A 25,832-nucleotide genomic window follows, 5' to 3' on the forward strand; every position below is an offset into this window, starting at 1 on the left:
GCAAAGGATGATGTCATGTAATATTCCGATAGACGATAAACGTAATTAACTGCAGAACCCCAGTTCTTACAGTAGTTTCATTGCAAAGATTTAAACATGCAATGTTTTTGCTATTCACCAAAACTGAGAAACATATTTGAAGCTCTGCTAAAGCCTGGCAGTGAAAATGCAAATAAGTGCAGCTTGAAAAAGTATATTCTGTACATTTGACTGCTTGTTTCATAAAATTGGACAGGTGAACGATCTTAGGGTGATTAGATAAAAGTATAAACTTCCTTTTTATGCCGCGAACCCATAATTGTTATTCACATGTTTATGTGGCCTATTCTAATAGGCCTTTGTAATGTCTAAATTTACCCGCTGCTTGTCTACTGGTTCTGTGCTTCAGAGACAAATGCTTCTGTAGCCAAGTACAGGATAGGGTAGGGGAAATTAAAGTAAGATGGAGAGAATGGGCCAATAGCTAGATTCGCAGGAGGGATAAAGGGAGTTGCGTGGAGAAGAATGACTGGAGCCACAGGTAAAGTTGCTATGAATTGTATTAAACTATTTAGCAACAATTTAACAGCATTTTATGAACAGGAATGAAAACATAAAATAAAATACAGTGACAGCAATAATAATAACAGTCAGAATCCTATCTGAGCTCAGATATGTCAGTCTTGCCGGCTTAATAGTCAGTGTTCAGTCAAGTCAAATCCAACAGGTCAAAAGTTTGTGATTGGTGCGATTTCGTCCTACCGCACTGTTGCAATTGTTCATGAGAGAAGAGCAACCTGCCCTTCTGGGCCAACTCAGAATGGCTGTGGTTCGGTTCGGTTCAAAGGGAAAGGCTCGCCATCTTCCTCGTCAGGAAGAGATCCAGGTCTCACGATCCCATAAAAAAACCTAGCCTGTAAACAACAGGACTATTACTAATTCAGTTCACACTCTAATGATATACATGGCCATATGTAAATAATGTAAGTGCTATAACAAAACAAGCACAAAACATTAATTCTAATTTCTAACTATAGTCTATACAGTGCATCTTAATCATGAATGCAATCTTTAAATCACAATCAGCTTATTCTATCGTCAAGGTGCACATTTCTATCAGAAATCAGAAATAAACCATAAACTATGGTAGATTATTTTTTTTACAGTATTGCCCTTTAACTGAATTACAGGAGCATTGCTTTACACTGCATAGCAATGAAGCAATATATTATTTACACTCAATGTACAGAATAAAATTACCAAAAGAATATACAAAAACCCACAGGCTGCAGTTTTACAGTATGTGGTAACGTATCAGCACAGTAAGAATACACACGGACATCTATCCAGTGCCGCTCGAGCATCAAATGTAACAAAATAAAGTAGATTCATGACCTTTAAGATCAACATTAACTTATTCCATCATCTAATTTTAGTGCATTTAATATTCAACAAGTAATACTAGAACATCATCAGCACACAAGCTGAGTGCTCAAAATGGCTGAACTCAGTGAGAAACCCCGTGTGTTCTCCCACAGTGAAAACGTGGTCAGCTACAGCTATGAGCATTAGGCTAGTTAGCTTTTCAATTAGCCTGATCCGCCCAGTCCCAGTTTAACTCACCAGCACACTTCTAATGTTCAACTCTCAGAGAGGATCTTGTTCAACTCTCAGAGAGGATCTTGTTCAACTCTCAGAGAGGATCTTGTTCAACTCTCAGAGAGGATCTTGTCCACTTCATCCGCTCCCGCGCAGATCTACAACATTGAAATCGGGCCATTATATTCCCTGTTAACTTCTTGTTAGCTTTTTAGCTTCAAGGTTAGCTTAACAGCTTCTGACTCACCGCGATGGTTTCAAGGTCCGAAATGTTCACAATAAATCAGGTCCGTTTCTCCAAGGTCCATGCAGATCTCCGGTATGGATATTTGCTCAATTTATCAAGTTAATAGTTATTTTCCAGCGAAAAGCTTGGCGGTGAAAATCAGTGATGGTCTCGTGCACCTCCGTCTCTCTCTGTGTCTGAGCACGTGACGGTACAGAGCAGGGGAAGGCGGGGCTTGTTCCTTCCTAACCAGTAGGGGTGTTAAATATACTCTTTGGGTTTTATTCTTATATTTATCTTTTATTATTGATTTATTTTTGATCAACTCAGTGATTAACAGAGTAATGATAAATCCCAATTAACAATAACATGTTGTAGTGCATTACTGAGTCGTGTAAACTCACTGGGTTACATCCTCCCCTCTTAAATCTCATGCACGTCCCCGTGCATGGCTCTGGTGGAATAGGTAACATCATGAGCAAGGGAGTCGATGAAAGCTTTGTTCAATCCTTGAAAGAGTGATTTAACCACTGTTACTAGTGGGTTACCTAGCTGAGGATAAGTGAGTCTTTGGGATGGTTGGCGAATTCTTTCAGATCTTCTGATCTGTGTTTCTGTTTGCAAGGTTTCAGGTTCATCATCGTTTTCAACTTGTCTTTCAGGTGAAAGTTGATGAGTTGAGTTCTCTGACAACGGTGAATCTGACAAACTGGTCGACAAAACATTTTTGTCTTTTCGAGCGTCTGTTTCAGACTCACTTGGTGTGTTATTTTGTAGGCTTGTGTCACTTTCACTTGGTGATACGTTTGCTTCACTTTCACGTTCTGTCTGAGGTAGGTCTGTTTCACGGTCCATTTCAGGTAAGTTGGTGTCAGTTGAACTTCCAATTTCGCCTTCAGGTAAGTATGTTTCAGTTTCGTTCTCAGTTTCCTTTTCAGGTAAGTCTGTCATGTCCGGTAATGTGTTAGGTTGTTCGTTATCATTTACAGGATCTTTGTTTTGTTTGAATCCTTGGGTTGGCGGTATGGCGCATACTTGGTAAAAATGTCTGTTTTTCACTTGTGGAGGTTCAGGGTAAGAAAACTCATCTTCCTCTTCCTCAAGTGTTTGGTCGGAGTCAACTTCCAAAGCTGAACTTTGTCTTGTGCGTGGTCTGTTAGTTTTTGTGACTCGCTCGGGTTCATGCTCTGTTGGTGAGAGAAATCCACAGGGAAGTAACAGATCTCTGTGGAGCGTTCTGTTGGGTCCATCTCCGTTTTCTGGTTTTACAGTGTATACTGGTAAGTTTTCCATTTGTTTGGTAACAATATACACTGTTTGCTCCCATTTGTCCGCTAATTTGTGCTTCTCTCTCAGGCGGAGATTTCGAACCAAGACTCTGTCTCCCACATGTAGTGTGGATTCACGGATGATTTTGTCAAACCGTTTCTTGTTTTTGTCTGCTACTTTCTGGGAGTTTTTGATGGCTATTTCGTAGCTCTGTTCGAGGTAACTTTTCAACTGCTTGACGTATTGAGAGTGAGTCAACTGTGGCTTGTTTGGCTGTGGCAGGCCAAAGGCAATATCAATGGGCAAGCGAGGCTGTCTACCAAACATTAACTCATAAGGAGAATAGCCTGTTACATCATTTTTTGTACAGTTATAAGCGTGAGTAAGTGGTTTTACGAAGTCACGCCAGTGATGTTTCTCGGTGTCTTTCAAGGTACCAAGCATACTGAGTAATGTGCGATTGTATCGCTCAACAGGGTTGCCACGAGGATGATAAGGACTTGTTCGGACTTTGCGGATACCGAGCAGAGAGCACAGTTCTTTGATTGTACGCGATTCAAAGTCTCTCCCTTGGTCGCTATGAAGTCGCTCTGGAAAGCCATAATGAACTAAGAAGTTCTCCCATAAGTTCTTTGCAACGGTGGTGGCTTTCTGGTCTTTGGTTGGAATGGACACAGCATACTTTGTAAAATGATCCGTGATCACTAGGACATCTTTAGTGTTTTTACTGTCTGGTTCTATTGAGAGGAAGTCCATGCAGACTAGCTCCATGGGCCTGGAAGTTTTAATATTTACCAGAGGAGCAGCCTTGTCTGGCAGGGCTTTTCTACGGACACATCTCTCGCAAGCTTTCACTTTCTTTTCGACATCAACTGCCATTTTTGGCCAGTAGAAACGTGACCGAATGAGTTCCAGTGTGCGTTCGACCCCTAAATGCCCCATGTTGTCATGAAGATTAAGCATAACTGTAGGGCGTAAGGAATCAGGAAGGACTAACTGCAACAAGGTCTCTGGCCCCAACTGGCGTTTCCGGTACAGTAAGTCATTTTGGAGGTCAAGACGTTTCCACTCCCTTAAAAATAAGAGAACATCGTGAGACTCAGACTTAGTATCGGCTGGTGGACGTGAGTCAGCTGCCAGCAGCTTGATGACTTTACTAATGGCTGGATCTTTTCTCTGCAGGTTGACAAGATCAGTATGGGTGTATCTGGGTAAGGCTAGGAGATTGTTATCATTGCCTTCTTCTTGAAACATGTCTGGAATGGCACCTGCAGACATGGCAAGTGACTGGACTAGAGCACAAGAGGGTTCAGTCTGATCCATAGCCATATATCTTTGACAGGCTGCCATCACGGTATCGGATTGAAGTTGGAGCTCGACATCTTTGACTGAGGACAAGAGATGGGATCTGAACTTATCAATGCGCTGACATTCCTGGGTAAAAACTGGATCGTCTTCAGGTTTGTCATGTGGTTTCCTAGATAGTCCATCTGCATCAAGATTTTGTCTCCCAGCTCTGTACTTAATGTCAAAGTTATAGGTGGACAATGCAGCCAACCAACGATAACTCGTGGCATCAAGCTTTGCTGTGGTCAGAAGGTAAGTCAATGGGTTGTTGTCGGTGATGACTGTGAATGTGTTTCCATATAAATAGTCATGAAACTTGTCAGTTATGGCCCACTTTAAAGCTAGAAATTCTAACTTGTGGGCGGGGTATCTAGCTTCACTACGGGATAGACCACGACTTGCATAGGCTATAACCTGTGTGGTTCCATTCTGCACTTGATAAAGAGCTGCCCCAAGTCCGGTTGTACTGGCATCTGTGTGTACCAGGTAAGGTAGCTTTGCATCAGCATACCCAAGGACTGGTGAGGTGGTGAGTTTTTCAATAATAGTTTGAAACGATTTCTGGCACTCTGGTCCCCAACGATCACCAAAGGGCTCTTTGGGGTTCAGATACTTTGGATCACTGGGTGGGTTTTTACTATGCTTTCGTCTCGGAGGATAGCCAGCTGTGAGGGAGGTGAGGGGCTTGACAATTTTTGAGTAATCTTTGACAAATCTCCGGTAATAACCGGTAAAACCAAGAAACGATTGGAGTTCTTTTAAGGTTTGGGGTCTCGGCCAAGTCTTGAGTGCTTCAGTTTTTTCGGGATCAGTCTTTACGCCGTCTCTAGATACAATGTGGCCTAGATAACGGACTGATGTTTGGAAGAAACGACATTTGTCGGGCGAGAGTTTCAGCCCGTACTCTCTGAGTCGCTCAAGAACATGAATGAGTCGGGTCTCATGATCTTCAAGGGAACTGGAAAAGACTATCAAATCATCCAAAAAGACTAACACTTCTCTCAGATTGATGTCTTTCATACACTTTTCCATAAGCCTTTGGAAAGTGCTTGGGGCATTTGTTATTCCCTGGGGCATACGATTAAATTCGTAGAAGCCGAAGGGGCACACGAAGGCTGTCTTTGGCTTATCTTCTTCACACATCTCGATTTGATAGTACCCTGACTTAAGGTCCATCACAGAGAACCACTGAGATCCTGCAAGAGCAGAAAATGACTCCTCTAAGTTTGGCAAGGCATAGGCATCGCGGATGGTCTGCAAGTTAAGCTTCCTAAAATCAATGCATAACCGCACATCACCATTCTTTTTGCGGACCACCACTATCGGTGATGAGAATGGAGATTCAGATTCTCTGATTATGCCTGCATCTAAGAGGGCTTGTAAGTGCTTTTTAACTGCCTCGTAATCATGGGGATGAATCGGGCGAGATCTCTGTTTGAAGGGGGTTTCATCTTTTAAGTTGATGTGATGTTTTACATGTGTGGCATGCCCAAAATCAAGATCATTGTGTGAGAAAACATCAGAGAAGGTGTTTAGCTTTTCAGCTATCTTCTCTTTCCACTCTTCAGATAGTGGTGATTCACCAAAGTCGAAACTGAGAGGGGGTCTTGAGGTTGAAGTCTGCTGCTGAGAGTTACACGTTGCAGACACCTTTTGGTCGCCTTTCTCAGGCTCAGGACATGGCATGACACAGTCAGGGGCAACTAGCTCAGCAATTACACAGTTAGTGGGCAATGTAATGTCATGGTTAGTCTCGTTTCTCAGCAACACAGGAACTTTATAAGGTCCGTGCTTTGGCAGAGATATAAGGCAACAATCTACAAACACACCACCAGGTAGGGAGCCGGTAGTGGGCTGTTCAATAAGTGCACACTGTTCAGGCTTAGCGTGGCTAGCATGCATAAAACCTTCCACTAGTAGCTTTTGATTTGCAGGAAGGACTTCTTGGGTTCTACTTTGAAGTTTTACCAAGCCGATCTTGCCACTGTCACTTTGTCTTTTTCTGGATGCTAATGTCTTTAGCACTTGTTGGTATCCATAAAGGAGTACCTTAAAGTCAGGTAAGGTGTTCTCACAAAGATGCTCATATAAGGGGTCAAGTGTATTTGTGCCAATTAGTAGAGGTGTGTCTGAGTTTGAGCGAATGTCAGGGACAACTAAGGCAAGAGTAGATAGTTCAAGCTCTGACTGATCGAGATCTTTGGGGAACATGATACTCGTCTCAATGTATCCCAAGTAAGGGACTGTCTGACCATTCGCACCTTCGACCTCTAGGAGATCACTGATGGGTTTTATAGGATGATCAGGTAAGTGTTCTTGATAGAAGGATTTGGCAATAGTGGTTACTTGAGCGCCTGAGTCGAGCAAGCAACTACATTCAACGCCATTGATAACAACTCTGGCTGTGCATTTTCTACCCACAAGTCTTTTGGGAAGTTTAGGCACTGAGTGAACATTAGCTGTTTCACATTGGGCTTTTGTTGTCTTTTTCTCAGTGGGACTTGGTTCAGATTTAGCACCCATCTGTCCCGCGACAGGGGCTCCTTCTAGTTTAAATTAAATGACTCATCAACTGGTCTGGATATTTCCCATTCTCGCTGCTTCTGTCTGAGGGCATTCCTTTTAGCTGCTACTAATGCTGGGTTGGGATCATTACTACAGCTGGAAGCGATATGACCATCTTCTCCACACTTGAAACAGTATCCAGGTTTGGGTTTGGCTGACACTGCAGCAATTTGTGGTATCTGTCCCGGCTTGTTCTGAGTTTTGGTACTTGGGTTCCTTTTTGCTTCCTTTTGAAGTTTCTGCGATCTTTTCTCTGTTTTATCAGCTCTGAGCTGTGTGATTTGAGACCTGAGGTCAGCAATTTGCTTCTGGAGGTCAGACGAATTGCTGTCCATTTCATGCTCATAATCGTTCCTACCTTGAGAGCGTGTGGTTTGCACGTTAGAATAAACACGAGTCTTTTGGATCCCCAAATGTTGTTTCATGCGGGTTGCTTTACTTGCCTGTTTGTCCTCCTCGGTGCGTAGGTGGAGGAGTAGCTCTGCAAAATGAGGTGGGTCGTCTTTCTTTTGTTCAAGTTGAAGGTTTGCAATCAATGAGCTGTCCCAACACCCTCTACAAAACTGTCTCAGGAGCTGTTTATTGATGTCACTAGAAGCAATTCCGTCTCTTTTTATGACTAGGTTTAGCACTGTGTGCAATCTTTGCAGGTAATGTGAGGGTTTTTCACCTCCATTCTGATTGGTGTTTAAGAAGCGAGCAAAGAGTTCGTCACCGTCCTCTACAGTTGCATAGGCAGAATCAAGATGTTCAAGGTAAGTTTTGGGGTTTGCTTTTGGACCAAAAGCTTTCACCAGGTCCGCTGCAGGGGGTGAAAGACTTTCAACAATCTTTCGCACAACTTGAGTTTCGGTGAGCGAGGGATCAGTCAAGCAAAACTCTACGCTGCTGCGCCAAGTGTCATAGTCAGTTTCGAAAGGAGGATGTGGAACTCTCCCTGAAAAAGGTTTCAGTCTGTATTGCGAGTTTGGTGGGGGAATGACTTCACTGCTTTTAACAATGTGCTCTACAATAACCCGCTGCACTTCAGGTGTGCTTAAAAGGTTGGTGGGAATCTGAGGGGTTTGTTTCTCAGCCTCTGCCGGTGGGTGAGTATTCAAGGCACTTACATGGTTGCTATTGGGTGTTAAAGGAGAAGAAGGTAGGGCCTCATCACTGTGGGGCACTGGCTCTTGTTCAGTGGAAGGCTCAACTGTGTGGACATCCCCTCCCAATGACTCCCCAATTTTAGCTAGTTCATCCATCAAAAGGTCTTTAAACGATCGGTTGCTTCGTGCTGCCACATCTTTAAGCTGTGACAGGTAAGTTACAGTAGCTGATGCGCTGGTTTCAATGCTATACGCACTGGCTAGGTCTCGAACGTGATAGACAACTTCAGGTTTCACAGTGCAAGGTCTGTCATAAGGCAAATATCTTTTCTCTAGTTCTTTAGCAGTAGCCTCATGTTGAAATTCCACAATAATCTGACCACCAGTTGGTAGCTTAATCTGCCTACTGACAGGACCGAAAGCTTCTAAGAACTCAATTATTTCTTTATCAATGTCTGTGTTAGTTAAACCACTGACCAAGACAGCATTTTGAACTTTAACATTCTCTGTTTTCACAACTTCCATGGTTAGGACACGTAAAAGTACCAGTAGAAAAAAATACAAGTCACTGTGAAGCTCCAGGCACTCTTAATCGTTTTATTAAATTTTGGGTGGACTAACAACTCTGCAAACCCTCCTGGCTGGCTCGCCACTTTCTGTAGCCAAGTACAGGATAGGGTAGGGGAAATTAAAGTAAGATGGAGAGAATGGGCCAATAGCTAGATTCGCAGGAGGGATAAAGGGAGTTGCGTGGAGAAGAATGACTGGAGCCACAGGTAAAGTTGCTATGAATTGTATTAAACTATTTAGCAACAATTTAACAGCATTTTATGAACAGGAATGAAAACATAAAATAAAATACAGTGACAGCAATAATAATAACAGTCAGAATCCTATCTGAGCTCAGATATGTCAGTCTTGCCGGCTTAATAGTCAGTGTTCAGTCAAGTCAAATCCAACAGGTCAAAAGTTTGTGATTGGTGCGATTTCGTCCTACCGCACTGTTGCAATTGTTCATGAGAGAAGAGCAACCTGCCCTTCTGGGCCAACTCAGAATGGCTGTGGTTCGGTTCGGTTCAAAGGGAAAGGCTCGCCATCTTCCTCGTCAGGAAGAGATCCAGGTCTCACGATCCCATAAAAAAACCTAGCCTGTAAACAACAGGACTATTACTAATTCAGTTCACACTCTAATGATATACATGGCCATATGTAAATAATGTAAGTGCTATAACAAAACAAGCACAAAACATTAATTCTAATTTCTAACTATAGTCTATACAGTGCATCTTAATCATGAATGCAATCTTTAAATCACAATCAGCTTATTCTATCGTCAAGGTGCACATTTCTATCAGAAATCAGAAATAAACCATAAACTATGGTAGATTATTTTTTTTACAGTATTGCCCTTTAACTGAATTACAGGAGCATTGCTTTACACTGCATAGCAATGAAGCAATATATTATTTACACTCAATGTACAGAATAAAATTACCAAAAGAATATACAAAAACCCACAGGCTGCAGTTTTACAGTATGTGGTAACGTATCAGCACAGTAAGAATACACACGGACATCTATCCAGTGCCGCTCGAGCATCAAATGTAACAAAATAAAGTAGATTCATGACCTTTAAGATCAACATTAACTTGTTCCATCATCTAATTTTAGTGCATTTAATATTCAACAAGTAATACTAGAACATCATCAGCACACAAGCTGAGTGCTCAAAATGGCTGAACTCAGTGAGAAACCCCGTGTGTTCTCCCACAGTGAAAACGTGGTCAGCTACAGCTATGAGCATTAGGCTAGTTAGCTTTTCAATTAGCCTGATCCGCCCAGTCCCAGTTTAACTCACCAGCACACTTCTAATGTTCAACTCTCAGAGAGGATCTTGTTCAACTCTCAGAGAGGATCTTGTTCAACTCTCAGAGAGGATCTTGTTCAACTCTCAGAGAGGATCTTGTTCAACTCTCAGAGAGGATCTTGTTCAACTCTCAGAGAGGATCTTGTTCAACTCTCAGAGAGGATCTTGTTCAACTCTCAGAGAGGATCTTGTTCAACTCTCAGAGAGGATCTTGTTCAACTCTCAGAGAGGATCTTGTTCAACTCTCAGAGAGGATCTTGTTCAACTCTCAGAGAGGATCTTGTCCACTTCATCCGCTCCCGCGCAGATCTACAACATTGAAATCGGGCCATTATATTCCCTGTTAACTTCTTGTTAGCTTTTTAGCTTCAAGGTTAGCTTAACAGCTTCTGACTCACCGCGATGGTTTCAAGGTCCGAAATGTTCACAATAAATCAGGTCCGTTTCTCCAAGGTCCATGCAGATCTCCGGTATGGATATTTGCTCAATTTATCAAGTTAATAGTTATTTTCCAGCGAAAAGCTTGGCGGTGAAAATCAGTGATGGTCTCGTGCACCTCCGTCTCTCTCTGTGTCTGAGCACGTGACGGTACAGAGCAGGGGAAGGCGGGGCTTGTTCCTTCCTAACCAGTAGGGGTGTTAAATATACTCTTTGGGTTTTATTCTTATATTTATCTTTTATTATTGATTTATTTTTGATCAACTCAGTGATTAACAGAGTAATGATAAATCCCAATTAACAATAACATGTTGTAGTGCATTACTGAGTCGTGTAAACTCACTGGGTTACACTTCCTATGCTTGTTCAAAAAAAAAAAAAAGTACAAAAGCATTCAAATAACATTGTTCCCTGTTCTGTAGTCCTAGGTACAGAGGGAAGTATTGTCTGGGAGAGCGACAGAGATACAAGATCTGTAACACCACACCTTGTCTTCATCACCTGCCCACGTTCAGGGACATCCAGTGTAGTCACTTCAACAGTCAGCCATACAAGGGCAAGTTCTACAAGTGGGAGGCAGTCATCAACACAGGTGAGCGGATTAAATTTGAGTCAGCCGCTGTTGCTTCTGTTTTTTAAATTTCCATTTTCACGCCAACACTTTGTTACCGCTTCTCTCTCTGAAAACAGTGAACCCCTGTGAGCTGCACTGCCGTCCACTGAATGAAAACTTTTCTGAGAAGATGCGCGATGCTGTCATTGATGGGACGCCTTGTTATGAAGGCAACAAAAAGCGAGATATATGCATCAACAGCATTTGTAAGGTATTAAAGCAATACAAGGCATTCTATATATATATATATATACTGTCCTCAGGTTTGAAGGTGTTTCTTCTTTTGACTGAAAAAACTTTGTATTGATTGATGGGAATCTTTTTTCTTCTGTTGCGTTTGTGCTTTGTCGCTCATGCAGTAAACTGAGTTGGTGTTCGTCTTGTTTTCTCTGCTGGCGAATTTTGTACATTTGACATTCTGGGTCACAATAAGCATGCTGATTAAAAAAAAAATAGAAAAAGAAAGAAGGAAAGACGGGGAAACAAATCTGGAGGCTGTTATCTTAAGATAGCAGCCTGTTCTTGCCTATCGCCCTGGGCTAAAATGCCAGTCATTGAAACAGACACTATTTGGGTACCGAGTGGACAGCAGTCTCTGACTTCATGACATTTTGTGACATTTTTGTCACACACCCACACTCTCTTTGTCGAAGATGACCCATTTGTGGTTTTTGATTCAAAAAAAATTTATTCTCCGTAACATAAAAAGCAAGTATTATTCACATAATACTTGCCCCCATATGTTACACCCCGGCCTAGGCAACCGGAGTGCAACACGAAAAAAGTAAAAATAAAGAAAAAAAAAAAAACCCACAGAAAAAAAAACCCACTAAGGCTCTCCACCAAAATCCCAAAACGAAAGTATCCCATAACGAAAGTATTGACAAACCCATTCACAACTATTTACAACAAACTATTTATTTACAACACGGGGGGAGATCGCGACCATGACACACTGAAACACAGGGTTTAAATACCTAGAGGGAACAATCAGGAAAATGGACAACAAGAGGGAAACACAGCTCACCAGCTGGAAACACCGCAAAAACACTCAGCTCACTAGCTGTACCCACACAAATGGCACTCTGGCCCAGAGCTCACCCTGCTCTGGGCTTAAATACCCTTAATTGCTGATGGGAGTCAGCTGCGCCGGAGGGAAAGGTGGCATCTCAGGTAGGAGGTAGTGGGACACGCCCACACAGGCACCCTCAGGAGAGAGAGAGAGGCCCTGCTAGGGCCGTAACACCCCCTCCCATAAATGCAAACCCATGGTTTGTCAAATTTATGTTAGCAAGGGGTGCAGATCTGAAGGATGGTTTTGAACATGAACCGGAGAAAGGATCAACCAGCGGCAGCTCAGGGTTAGTTGGCCTCGTACACCGATTACGGGGTGCTACCGAGCAATTGTGCTCCAGGTTTAGCCTTTCCGTAGGCCTGGCAAGCTTGTCAGTTTGAGAGCCACGACTGACTTCTCAAAACAGGCCCCTTTTGTGTTGAGTGGGCTTTCTGTTTGAGTACCAGTTTGACACAATTGGCAACCACATGGCCAGGCTTGTGACAGAAAAAACACAGTTTGGGCCTAGATCTTAACACCATAACTGCATTTTCCTTCTTAGCTGGCCCACTTTTACCTGTCCAGGCTGCGCTATAGTGCAGAGGGATATCCTGTCCTACCGCCCTTGCTGTATGAATCAGCTTAAACTCATCTGCCAGGGTGGCAGCTTGCTGTAGAGTTGTAACCCTCTGTTCACTTAAATAAAGGGCCACAGACTTAGGAACAGAGTTTTTAAAATCCTCCACCAGCATAAGCTCACGTATGGACCCCACATCATTAACCTGGCTTGCCGCACACCACCTATCAAAGAGCCTCGTCTTCTCCCTGGCGAAGTCAAGATAGGACTGTCCCTGCGCCAACTCCAACCCTCGAAAATGCTGCCTATAGGCCTCAGGTACAAGTTCATAGGCTTGGAGGACGGCACTTTTGATCTTTCCATAAACCAGGCAGTCCTGCCTAGACAGACCAGAACACGCTTCTTGAGCCTTACCTGTCAACCGACACAGCAACATCACCCCCCACACATCTTGAGGCCACTGCAGTGCAGTTGCCAGGCGTTCGAACACACTGAAAAAGCTGTGAACACTGGATTCACAGAAGTCTGGAACCAGGTGAATGTTATTGCTCACAAACGAGCCTCTAGACACCTGTACACTAGCAGCTGTGTCAACCATTTTGGGGATGGTGAAGAGTTAGAAAAACACAACCTAAGTAAGACAATTAACAGACCACTACACAACTTACTTTAGCTGACCAACTTACCTCCCGCCACACACACGTTAACAAAACAACTTACCCAGTTCCAAAACCTTGCCCTGTCTATCTTCCGGAGCGTGCTGGGCTCGAGGCAACTTTAAAGGCAGAACTTCAGCGACCGGAGCCCTGAATTGCCTACCCCCGACAGAGAATTAATCCCCACCCAGGATTACTCCAAAAACAACAAAGGCAAAATAACAAAAGAGTGCCCGAAGGAGAAACTTAAAAAGCTCAGCTGGGCACTCACCTACCTTAACTGGGAAGTTATTAATCTCTAAAAGGTGCCAAAGCGAGATAATCAAAAAGAACCAAATCCAACACAGAACTCCCTTTTCAAATATCCCGGACGAGCCCCCACTTGTTACGTTCCCCTGGGGGGTCTAGGCGGGGAGGGGGAAGTAACAAAAGTGACCGGGTCAGAAAAAGGAGTCAAGGAGGCGAAACAGTTAAATAAAACAGTTTTATTGAAGTAATTCAACTAAAAGAGACGGACAAGCCGCTATCACCATAAAAGTAACAAACAAAACTCAGGCATTGGTCAGTAATGCAAAATGTCAAAAGGAAAATGCAGCTCACTAGCTGACAACCACAAAACACAGCTCACCAGCTGGAAACACCGCAAAAGCACTCAGCTCACCAGCTGGAAACACCTCAAAAGCACTCAGCTCACCAGCTGGAAACACCGCAAAAGCACTCAGCTCACCAGCTGGAAACACCGCAAAAGCACTCAGCTCACCAGCTGGAAACACCGCAAAAGCACTCAGCTCACCAGCTGGAAACACCGCAAAAGCACTCAGCTCACCAGCTGGAAACACCGCAAAAGCACTCAGCTCACCAGCTGGAAACACCGCAAAAGCACTCAGCTCACCAGCTGGAAACACCGCAAAAGCACTCAGCTCACCAGCTGGAAACACCGCAAAAGCACTCAGCTCACCAGCTGGAAACACCGCAAAAGCACTCAGCTCACCAGCTGGAAACACCGCAAAAGCACTCAGCTCACTAGCTGTACCCACACAAATGGCACTCTGGCCCAGAGCTCACCCTGCTCTGGGCTTAAATACCCTTAATTGCTGATGGGAGTCAGCTGCGCCGGAGGGAAAGGTGGCATCTCAGGTAGGAGGTAGTGGGACACGCCCACACAGGCACCCTCAGGAGAGAGAGAGGCCCTGCTAGGGCCGTAACACTAGGAACACCACGGGAAGCATGTTCCCATCCTAAGTTTGGTCAAATTAATTAATTAAAAAATAAGTACATACCTTTTTTCAAGTATTGTATATAAATGCAACTTTGAGGTACTCAGTTTTCTGTTGCTTTCAACTCTGTCAGTAGTATTATTGTGCTATGAATATCTATTTATTTGCTATTTTGCCTAGCTTTAACTTTAGAATAGAATAAAATAGAATTGAATAGCCTTCTGCCATTGCACGTGCATAATTAAGAAAACTATTGAAATGCACAGTTAAAATTAGTTTATTGATTTGGCAGCTAAATCCATAAGTTAGGTAGCAAGATAGTGATGTAATTAAACATTAATGGATATATTATTTAATATATTATATAGATGCAATTCTGCATAATGCATGCTTAAAAATAGCCATGTTTTCTTGCTATTGTGTTTGCTCTTTTACCAAAGTCAAACTTTGTTTACATGGACTTAAGTAAGAGAACCACCTGATGCAGCTCAACTGCTGCCTTTTGTTTATCTGGATTACATGTTGTGCCTTCATTTGCACCATGCCAGAGTACAGTATCCAGCAAACCCAACCTAAAAAGTAAATAAATAAATACTACACTATAATATTAAGGATTACTTTGAGCTTCATTTGCATCATCTGCCCACTCCAAACAAGTCAAAGGTACATGAGACAGCCTCTGCTGTTTTTCTGGCTTTTAGAAAGCGATGTAACAGGAACTACCACAGTTCAAAGGGTCACCAAGTCACATTTGCTACATAATGTCCGTTATCGTGATACTGATCATTTTTGTGGCATGTTTCTAACAGAATATAGGCTGTGATTACGTGATAGATTCCACTGCTGTAGAGGATCGCTGTGGAGTGTGCAATGGTAACGGCTCCACCTGTACAACTGTGAGGAAAACATTTGAAGAGAGTGAAGGGCTGGGTATGTTGTTTTCTTTTCTGTTTTTTACATTAACCCTACTCAAAAAAGTTATTTTGACATATCACAAAGATGTGTACAAAGAACAGATGTAAGAAATCAAAAGGGATGATGGGTAAACTGAGTCGAGCTGTTTCTGTTTCAGAGTTCAGGATTTATTTGTTGTTGTCTTAACATATTATTCCACAAAGTCTTTGCTGTGGGAGAAAAAACAGATTATAACCTCCCAAAATAGTATGTTTTTTACAGTTGTAACATTTTTGAATGTCTTTTTTGTGGATACATCGTTTAAAACACCGCGTATCAGAATACTTGTATTTCTATTTCACAAAGATTGTTCTTTCACTAAAATTTCACGTCTTTTTAGGCTATGTAGACATTGGACTGATCCCAGAGGGAGCCTGGGACATTCACATTGAGGAGTTGGGAGCAGCTGGAAATTTCTTGGCACTCCGAAGTGACAATCCCAGCAAGTATTTCCTGAATGGTGGCTGGACGATCCAGTGGAATGGAGAATACAAGGCTGCTGGAACAGTATTCACCTATGAGAGGACCGGACAGCTTGAAAACCTGACATCTCCAGGGCCCACTACAGAGCTTCTGTGGATTCAGGTATGAGTAAACCCACGGTTTTAAATGCATTATCCCTTTCTAAGTCATAGAGAAAGACTCTGTTTATTCCCATATGAAAAGGCTGGGAAACAAAGTCCTTTGCATTTTGATTACTTTCAAGTCTTTAAACTGCATACAGTTCTGCTCCAAATAAGCAAATGTGGTAACTATAATAATTTTTGTTGACACTGGAAATAGTCTATAGCTGTGCAAATAAGAGATGGTGAGGGAAGTAAAATTTCACCACTCAGCATAACTATTTTCGATTCTACCTTGCACCTCACTTTCTGTTGCCATGAAACGTTTCTTATTTCTCCTCTCGTGTGTTACAGCTTCTCTTTCAGGAGGCCAATCCAGGAGTGAGGTACGAGTACACCATCAGTCAAAATGTCTCCGAAAAGAACAACACCCCGCTGTCAGTTTTCTACTGGAAATACGGTTCGTGGACTGAATGCAGCGTTACTTGCGGAACAGGTAAGAGAAACAGCTTTGCTATACATAAGTGGGCAAACGTACGGGGAGTGAGAGAGATTATGGCGTAAAATGTGCCACATGCCACTATTTTTGCATGTGGAGGAATAGAGACCGTTTTGATGATGAAGGTGGAGCGTACTGTTCAAAATCTCCCATAGGCGTTTAATGATGTGAAGACCAGTGAAATCGATGATTTATATTCATCTTCAGAGTCATTAAACCCATGAGTGAGCTCTCGTGGACACATTGTTATCCTGGACGAGGCTGTTCCCATCAACACAAGAAGTGTTTCTTCACAGGATAAAAGTGGTTGTTCAGAACAGTTTTGTATTGATTTACAGATATTCTGCTCTAGCCAGCGAACCAGAGCTACATCAGCTCACTATAGGGGTCAAACATGAGGTGACTTTAATTTGTCACAAGACAGTCAATAGTTTCTGAGAAACAACAAAAGAATGAAGAATGATGAAGAAGCATTTATGCTGTTGCTTCACACATTTCAAATACAAAAATCTTGTTAAGATTAAAGAGGCCAGTATGATCAATTGTTTGCTATTTGTTGCCCTCGCTGTGCCGTCCTGTTTTCTCTTTTGTTTCTTATCGCTTTCCACTCTCCCGTGTGGCCCTGATGGATGGACCCCCTCCCAGAGCCTTGCCCTGCAGTTGATTTCGCCTTCTTAATTTCTTCTCACATCTGCTCATCTTCCTTTTGTACTGTAATGGCCTCATTTTTCAGTTGAGTGTCACAAGGTTGTCAAATTGTCGCGTAATGAATCAAACTCATTTTGCAGGTTACAAAGATGAGACATACAGAAGATTATGGTGGAGGTGGAGACCTTTTTTTGTCAGCCTTGTGTAACCCCACTCAGGATTTATGCATTTCCCAATGTGTGGGGAGTTTCATAAAGAAGAAAGAAATGCCTTTCTGACAAGTCCTTTCATCCCTTTTACATATACTCGCGGACACCTTGACCGCGTGGTTCTTTTAGATTTGACATTGATTTTCTCAACTTTTAAAGCTTGTCGTAGCACTGAAGCTGTATTTTTATGTATCCAAGAAAACACTGAGGGAGTCGGTGGGGCTTTAGGAGTTTTAGTGCCCAGTTGGATGCTGTATAGCAGCGGTCCCCAAACTTTTTTGCGCGACGAACCATTTTAATGTCAGACAATATTTTCACGGACCGGCCTTTAAGGTGATGCGGATAAACACTTAGACCCCCGGAGAGCAGTCATTTTGGTTTTCTACCTTAGACCCCTGCGGAGTCATCATTTTGCGTTTCTACCTTTAAAAGCCGGAGAGCAGTCAGTCAAATGCTGGAGTCATTCATATGTATATTAGGTCGTTACCTAGGAATTCTGGAGGGAGGGGAGTGGGGGTGAGTGATTGAGGGGGTTTGGGAGTGGAGTGTTTCAGTTTGCCATCTTAGGGAGAAATCAACACATGTCCTTTGTTGCTGACATTTATTGATGAAAACAGTACAAAAAACCAACCATTTGTACACATATTTACAAATAATGATAAAAAGTGAGTGAGTACATTTCAACATTTTCAGCAATCACTCACAATCCTGGCACTGCCACGGTATCTGTCGTCTGCATTTACCACATGTGTACCTGTAGCAGTGAACACATCGCACAGTGGCCTGATTTTTTTTGCATCTGTGTACTTGGATTTTAGGTCGCAAGCCACCCAAAACTTGATCCCAAACTTGTCAGGTTTACTTGCAATATACTGCAGGAAACAGCACCGAGTCTTTGATGGGAAAAGCTGTTCATCAACGGTGATATGTAGACCAGGGTTGTAGCACGTGATGCAGTTGGTGACAAATGATCCCCACACACTGGAAATTGCAGCGAACTTATCAGTCTTTGCTCGATCACTGCGGGTGGACTTGTCATCAAAGCGTAGGTGTTGCATGATGTCTTGGAAGCGGTTTCGTGCCATAGTTCCAATTATCTGTGGGTTTCCCAGGTTTGCTGACCAGCAGTCATTTAGAGATGGAACCCTGTTAACCCCCCGCAAGATGACAATTGCAATAAATGCCATTAGTTCAGGGAGGTCCATGAACCAATGAACATGCTCCATGCACCACTCAGCAGGCCATTTGTAAATATGTGTACAAATGGTTGGTTTTTTGTACTGTTTTTATCAATAAATGTCAGCAACAAAGGACATACACCCATGTGTGTTGATTTCTCCCTAAGATGGCAAACTGAAACACTCCAAGTTGGTGACTTTTGGAGATTTGTTTCCCTGGATGATTGAGAATGCATCAAGATGAAACACAAAAGGAAGCTCACCGCTTTTAGCAGCTCCCCCACCCCCTCAATCACTCAGTGAGTGATTGAGGGGGTGGGGGAGTGGAGTGTTTCAGTGTTTCAGTTTGCCATCTTAGGGAGAAATCAACACATGTCCTTTGTATGTCCTTTGTTGCTGACATTTATTGATAAAAACAGTACAAAAAACCAACCATTTGTACACATATTTACAAATGGCCTGCTGAGTGGTGCATGGAGCATGTTCATTGGTTCATGGACCTCCCTGAACTAATGGCATTTATGGCAGCAACAAAAGCGGTGAGCTTCCTTTTGTGTTTCATCTTGATGCATTCTCAATCATCCAGGGAAACAAATCTCCAAAAGTCACCAACTTGGAGTGTTTCAGTTTGCCATCTTAGGGAGAAATCAACACACATGGGTGTATGTCCTTTGTTGCTGACATTTATTGATAAAAACAGTACAAAAAACCAACCATTTGTACACATATTTACAAATGGCCTGCTGAGTGGTGCATGGAGCAAGTTTTGGGTGGCTTGCGACCTAAAATCCAAGTACACAGATGCAAAAAAAATCAGGCCACTGTGCGATGTGTTCACTGCTACAGGTACACATGTGGTAAATGCAGACGACAGATACCGTGGCAGTGCCAGGATTGTGAGTGATTGCTGAAAATGTTGAAATGTACTCACTCACTTTTTATCATTATTTGTAAATATGTGTACAAATGGTTGGTTTTTTGTACTGTTTTCATCAATAAATGTCAGCAACAAAGGACATGTGTTGATTTCTCCCTAAGATGGCAAACTGAAACACTCCACTCCCCCACCCCCTCAATCACTCACCCCCACTCCCCTCCCTCCAGAATTCCTAGGTAACGACCTAATATACATATGAATGACTAGCCAATTTAGCTTCCACTTCCACCATTTGACTGCTCTCGGGTTTTATAGGTAGAAAGGTAGAAGCCTGGGGATGCTAGTGTAAATACACCAAAATAAAATGATACAACCAAGACAAAAACTGTGGTATGCTGCAAATATAATAATAAACAGGAATTCGCTGTGTAATTGTGTAACTTTATCAGCAGTGTCCTCCTGAAATGCGCCAACAACATTGAGAGTAACGTCCTCCTCTCTGCCCCTTAATACTTTCTGGTCGCTGTGGTAACACGTAAATATTTCCTTCAAAATAAGACACAAAACTACAACACGGGAAAAGACCCAGGGAATTCGAGCTAACGATAAAAACCATGAAAACCATAAATTTCACATCTGAACCTCAACTCTCGTGGCCCGGTACCGAACGACTCACGGACGGTCTGTGGCCCAGGGGTTGGGGACCGCTGCTGTATACCATAACATTTAAACCCCAAATGTCACTTGTCAGTTGTATGTCACCATGGTGGCATGGTTGTTGGCAATATTACCTCACAGCAGTCAGGTCCTGTGTTTGAATCCACCATTTGGCTGAGACCTTTCTGTGTGGACTCTTCGTGTCTGTGTGGGTTATCTCTGCGTAATCGGGTTTCCTCCCACAGTCCACAGACATCCAGCTAGTTGGGTTTAGGTTTATTGCTGATTCCAGACTGCCCGTCAGTGCGAATGTGGGCATGAAAGGTTTTCTGTCGTTACTTTTTTTTGTGTAATTTTGTTGTTGTTGTTTTAAAGTCACTACATAGTTAGCACCAGTCTGCCTCTGGTTTTGGATGATCTGGTAACAAGATTGAAGTTCAGATTGGTTAGTGTTAGATTGTAACATAAAGATTAAAGCTGGGAGATTTTTTCGATACCAGGTGTAGAGTTTCTGTGTTTACTTCTTTGTGTGTTTTCAGGATTGCATCTTTGGTATTTTCATGTGGTTTACTTCATTCCTCATTTATGTAACTCTTTATTTGTCATATAGCTCTTTAAATGTTGTTTTAAATATGGATAAAAATGACTCTATCCCTTCTGACTTCTGTTTCTGGAAAGCACCAGTGTATGTCTTCTTTTTCAATAAGATAAAAGGAAATGAAAATACGTAATTGAATGGTGTTCAAAGTTCAAATCCATTTTAAACTGCCAAATGGGTATAACAACAAGCTTCTGCAACCCCTAAAGCTTGTCCAATTTTGCCAAGTAGTCTCAGTGTTTAGATATTTCTTTCCTCTTCTTTTTTCAGGCTTTTATTTTATTAGACATCATTTATCTGTATAACCTGGAAATCTGTATTAACCTCCCAAATAGGGGTGTTGTTTTGAGCTTGAAGATCAGTCAGAGCCTTTTCAATGATAGTGAAACTAAATCAGTGAAACTGTTGTCCTGTTCTCGGAGACAAATGAAAAATAAGATTTGACTTTGCTTTCAAATGCATTTTCAAGAGTGATGGCCTTGGATGAATTTAATCATGCCAATACTTGTAACAATAACAAGCTTCACCGAGTGTCTTTCATTACTGCCTTTGTTGATCCTTTCATAAATATCACTTTACAACCACCAGCGAGGAAATTCCTATTGAGCCTCGCTTCAAGTAAAAACTGCACACAAACCAAATTGTGTTCCTTTACTAAAGCATTGATAATGCTTTATTGTTTAGTCTTTTTGTTTTGTTTTTTCAAAGAGGACAATTTTTTATAGCATGGTGACTCAGTGATAAATATCGCCGCTATGCAGGAAAAAAGTCTGAGCCTCACGATATAACAGCGCTCTTCTTAATGTGGCGCTTCCATGTTTTCCTTGTGTTTGTTGACCATTTCTTCCCAGAGTTCAGATCGCTCCTGGCTTTAAACCATGATTCATTTTCCATCAGAGATATTTGGATGCCACTCAGTTTCTTCATCCTGATCACCAAAGCTGAAACATCTGCATATGTTGATGGAAATCATTTTACTGAGTGGGCTGTCTAGACTTGGTGGGATTCAGAGATTTGGAAGTGAAAGGCTTAATTCTGAAAATGCCATAAGGGGCACCAGCAGCAGAAGTACAGAAGAGCTAATACAATAACCTCATCTGCTTTAGTATTCGTTAGTTAGTACACGATAACAAGACAGTACAATGGTATATCTAGCTGGAGATTCTTTATCTTCCCTGGGTGTCCCTGTTTTACCCACATTCATAAGCTTCTCGGTGTACCAAGAATTCATGATAAGACAACATTATTTGTCCAAGTAGTGTTTAAATTTAGCCACAAACATCATGTCATCAATATGGGGTGTTTCTCTGTATTTTCCCCCCATATCATTTCTTTTCTTCTTTTCTCTGTGCAGCTTCCAATCTCACATAGCTGTCATGACCCTTAAGATGTATCTTTGAAGGTGTAAATTAGCTATCAAATGTGCATTGTGGCCCTCAGCAGGATCAGAGCAGAGGGCGCTGTGAACTGAGGGTTGTCTTCTGCTTCGACAGGATGAAAGTCCCCTCAGGAGAGTGAGAGGAATGATGGAGAGCGTTATCACATGAGATAAACCTGTTGTCAGCCTATTAGGTACAGTTAGTGCAGTGCTTTTTGAAACCATAAAGACTCACCATCCGTAAATGCACACCACGATTCTGTTGATATCTTTTCTTGTGGTGTAACCATTTAGCGTCAGGTGGCTACAATTAACAACCAACAAATTTGTAAAATATTGGATGAGAAGAGCTACGTGACACGGGCTTCGAGAAGCTTTGAGAATTTGGTCGATTTTTCGTTATATTTTTTACATGTACGTAAAAGCAAAGGTATCACTGGAACTGGAGCAGTTGGTACTCAGCATACTGTTAAAATTCAACAGGACTGTTCAAACGTTTAATATTTAATCAGAATCCTTTCACGTTTAAACATGCACATATTTCAAACACTGCCTACAGAGACTTTTAAAAAATGGCTTTAAAATTTTCTATATATCGCTTAAATAAAGGAAACCTATCATCATTAAAATGTTTTTTAAATTTTTTTCACAGTTCTTTTTTCCTTTCTTCTTAACTCATCTTGAGTCACTATTTTTATTTACCTTGTTTTAATCATTGCCATTAAATTACTTTTACTAGTGTGTTTGTTTATAAATCTGTTATTGGTTGTCCATATGTTTGAAATAGAACGATAGCTCTTAACTGCCTAACCACAGGCATATGGATTTAGATCAAATATTTATATATTAGTCACAAAAATGCAGATTCTTGGTTTATCTGCAAAATGGTTTATTGACTGTGATGCTTCTCATGAACACCTCGAGCCAGCGTGTCCCCAGGTATTTTCAATCGGAGGAACAACGGGACTGAATGCTGACCAAGGAAGGTTTTGGATATGAGTCATCCTGAAAGGCTGGCGCTACTCTGACAGGAGGCATTGTCCTGCTGAAATAGCCACAGGACAGTGTGCAGCCACAAGAGTGGCACAGCTACAGCTTGGAGAACCTCATCTTGGTACCTCTGTCCAGTCAGGCTTGCCAGCAGTGCTGGCTTTCAGCCACCAGTCTGGCCTCAGTCGCCTTCAGTCAGTTGCAACATGGTGGCTTAACATGACAGTGTTGTAAATACTGGGTTTTTTTGTGGATTTTAAGACTAATTGTGTGATACTGTAGTAAATTCGTGTTTGGTAAACGTATTACCAACCCCTCCATGAACTAAAATCAACTGGAATAGGCTTTGACTATGTTAGGGTTTAAAGTGATGTTCTGAAAAATGGATTTAAAGCAAAGATTCAAAATGTGTTTCATACGTTTTTTTCTTCTTCGTCTTCGTTTTTTGGCTCATTTACATTGCTCGCAGCATTTATCTCAGCATACACCATTTCACAATGAAGTGAATGAATCAAAACACAAACGTGCCAGTGTAGCAGTCTTTTTTCTTAATGTTAAATGGTTCAAAATTACTTTTGTTGTGAAAGCTATGGAACGGGTTTGCAAATAAAATGTACATTAAAATGGGCAGCTCTGTTTTTCCACTTCCACCCATATTTTTAATTATGTTGTAAATGTAATCCTTTAGTTTAGTCTGTTAACATCTTTTTACAGCCCTTGGTATCGGATTCAGTTTTTAAAATGTGTAACGGATAAATATGTTGACACTTTTTGTTTTGTTTCTTATAATCATTTATAAGTTGTGTACTAGATGTCACAGAAAGTTTCTCTCTTCTGTATTTCAGGTGTTCAGAGGCAGATTATCCACTGTGTGGAAAAGACAACTGGGATAGTTGAGGAGCACTTCTGTGACCACTTAACCCGACTTGACCACAACCAAACCAGCTGTAATAAGGATCCTTGTCCAGCCATGTGAGTTGGGGTTTTTTGTCTCCCAGTTTTACAAAAGGACACGTGCAGTGTTGGTACTTTAACCCTCGCACACACAAAAAATTCTGCGTGCTCTACAATCATCAAACAATCAAAGCTGCCAAACCTAAAGTTACAGCAAGTTTAATATTATTCTACAGAATAAATTTCCATGTTGTAACAGTTTTTAATTAACTCAAAAATTGCAGTTTGACATTTATTTTAATTTACTTTTTCAAGCCTTTGAAGACAAATTGTTTTTTATGTATTTTCTTTTTTCAAAAAAATTACCTTTTGACTTTTTTTTAATTGGACAAGACAAGAGAAGTGAAATAGCCAGCAGGCATTTTTACTTCCATGCATTTTACACCACCAAAGTACAGCCTATCATTTTGTTTTAAGAGCCCAGTGTCTTCTTGGAAAAGGATGTTTGGCCAGTGGATCAACCCTTCTCTATGGAGGCTGCAGGAGTGCCATTGTTTACGCTTTTGTGGGATGTTACAGTTGATGTTCAAAAGACAGTGCTTGAATTATGATCCATCCATCCATTCGCTTCCGCTTATCCTTTTCAAGGTTGCGGGGGGCGCTGGAGCCTATCCCAGCTGTCATAGGGCGAAAGGCGGGGTACACCCTGGACAGGTCGCCAGTCTGTCGCAGGGCTAACACATAGGGACAGACAACCATTCACTCGCACATTCACACCTAGTGACAATTTAGATTAATCAATTAACCTATCCCCACAAGCTGCATGTCTTTGGACGGTGGGAGGAAGCCGGAGTACCTGGAGAGAACCCACGCAAACACGGGGAGAACATGCAAACTCCACACAGAAAGACCCCGGCCTGATGGAGGAATTGAACTCAGGACCTTCTTGCTGTGCGGCAACAGTGCTAACCACCGTGCCACCGTGCTGCTTGAATTATGAATAACAAAAAATTTTTTTGCACAAATAATTAATCATTTATTTATTTGTTTGTTTGTTTCAGTTCATGTGGAGAGTCTAAGGAGCTTGAAAAGAAGGCGTCCTTAAAGACATTTCACCTCTAATCCAAGAAGCTTCTTCGGATGAGAGGTGAACCAACTTCAAGGACCAGACGCCTTCTTTCCAAGCTCCTTAGACTACAATGACCTGGATGACAGAGAACCTTCACAGACATATTCATGTGGAGATGATTTTTTTCTATATTTAGTAATGTTTAGATTTTTTTACAAAGACAAAGTTTGCCACTTTTAGTTTTCTGTGAGGAAACTTTGGAGTTGCATAAGGAAAAAGGTCCGATGTAAAACAAATAAAATAAAATAAATCTACACAAATCAAATATGCAGAGCTCCCTGCTGTTGCCATGCTTTGTTAAAAAGTGAGTGAAAAATATCTTCTTTATTTCTCTGTTAGATGTAAAACATGCCAGTAAAGATTTTGCATGTAGAAACTCTATAACAGTTTTTTTAGAGAATATTTATTTCCAGTGTCGATGGTAATCTATAAAAGTCAATTACAACAGACACACATCAAATACAGGCAGCGAGGTTTATATTCATAATGGATGGATGGATACATTCTCACTGTAAAAAAATCAGCAATATAAAGGGTAAAAATACTGTTATGTATGCATAGCCTTTTTTTGCTTGAAACTAAATGTCAAACATAACTTTGAAAAAGAAAAAGAAAAAAAAAATACAATGAATGCTCACTACATTGCTGCATGATAATTAAAAAAAAATATGTATGTACGTACGTACATACGTACAGCCATCTAAAACCACCAAGACTCATCTTTATTGTCACAGTCATTAAATACACTCTTATTCTACACAAA

The 25,832-nt window shown here is 41.6% G+C and overlaps 2 protein-coding genes across 2 annotated transcripts in view; one reads left to right on the forward strand and one right to left on the reverse strand.

Annotated features, from left to right (window-relative positions):
* Positions 1-25,832, forward strand: part of adamts7 (a disintegrin-like and metallopeptidase (reprolysin type) with thrombospondin type 1 motif, 7) — a 104,402-nt gene that overhangs the window by 52,467 nt on the left and 26,103 nt on the right. Inside the window, exons 12-17 of the mRNA XM_085349799.1 lie at positions 10,801-10,970; positions 11,069-11,202; positions 15,305-15,425; positions 15,790-16,034; positions 16,367-16,508; positions 23,892-24,018. Of these exons, the coding sequence (XP_085205925.1) occupies positions 10,801-10,970; positions 11,069-11,202; positions 15,305-15,425; positions 15,790-16,034; positions 16,367-16,508; positions 23,892-24,018 (939 nt within the window). The remainder of the gene's footprint in view (positions 1-10,800; positions 10,971-11,068; positions 11,203-15,304; positions 15,426-15,789; positions 16,035-16,366; positions 16,509-23,891; positions 24,019-25,832) is intronic.
* On the reverse strand, positions 6,967-9,966 carry LOC146640025 (paraneoplastic antigen Ma3 homolog). Its single transcript, XM_085350897.1, has 2 exons — positions 9,932-9,966; positions 6,967-9,222 (listed from the first exon to the last, which is right to left on the reverse strand). The coding sequence occupies exon 2, from the start codon at positions 8,596-8,598 to the stop codon at positions 6,967-6,969; it is 1,632 nt and encodes a 543-aa protein (XP_085207023.1). The 5' UTR covers positions 8,599-9,222; positions 9,932-9,966.

The sequence above is a fragment of the Diplotaxodon limnothrissa genome, linkage group LG1, assembly GCF_057381915.1.
Source record: "Diplotaxodon limnothrissa isolate DT_005_m linkage group LG1, D_limnothrissa_male_GT1.1, whole genome shotgun sequence".
In the NCBI taxonomy this organism is placed as follows: Eukaryota; Metazoa; Chordata; class Actinopteri; order Cichliformes; family Cichlidae; genus Diplotaxodon; species Diplotaxodon limnothrissa.

Coding starts and splice junctions, on each gene's coding strand:
- LOC146640025 (XM_085350897.1), bottom strand. CDS start 8,598: ATGGAAGTTGTGAAAACAGAGAATGTTAAAGTTCAAAATGCTGTCTTG.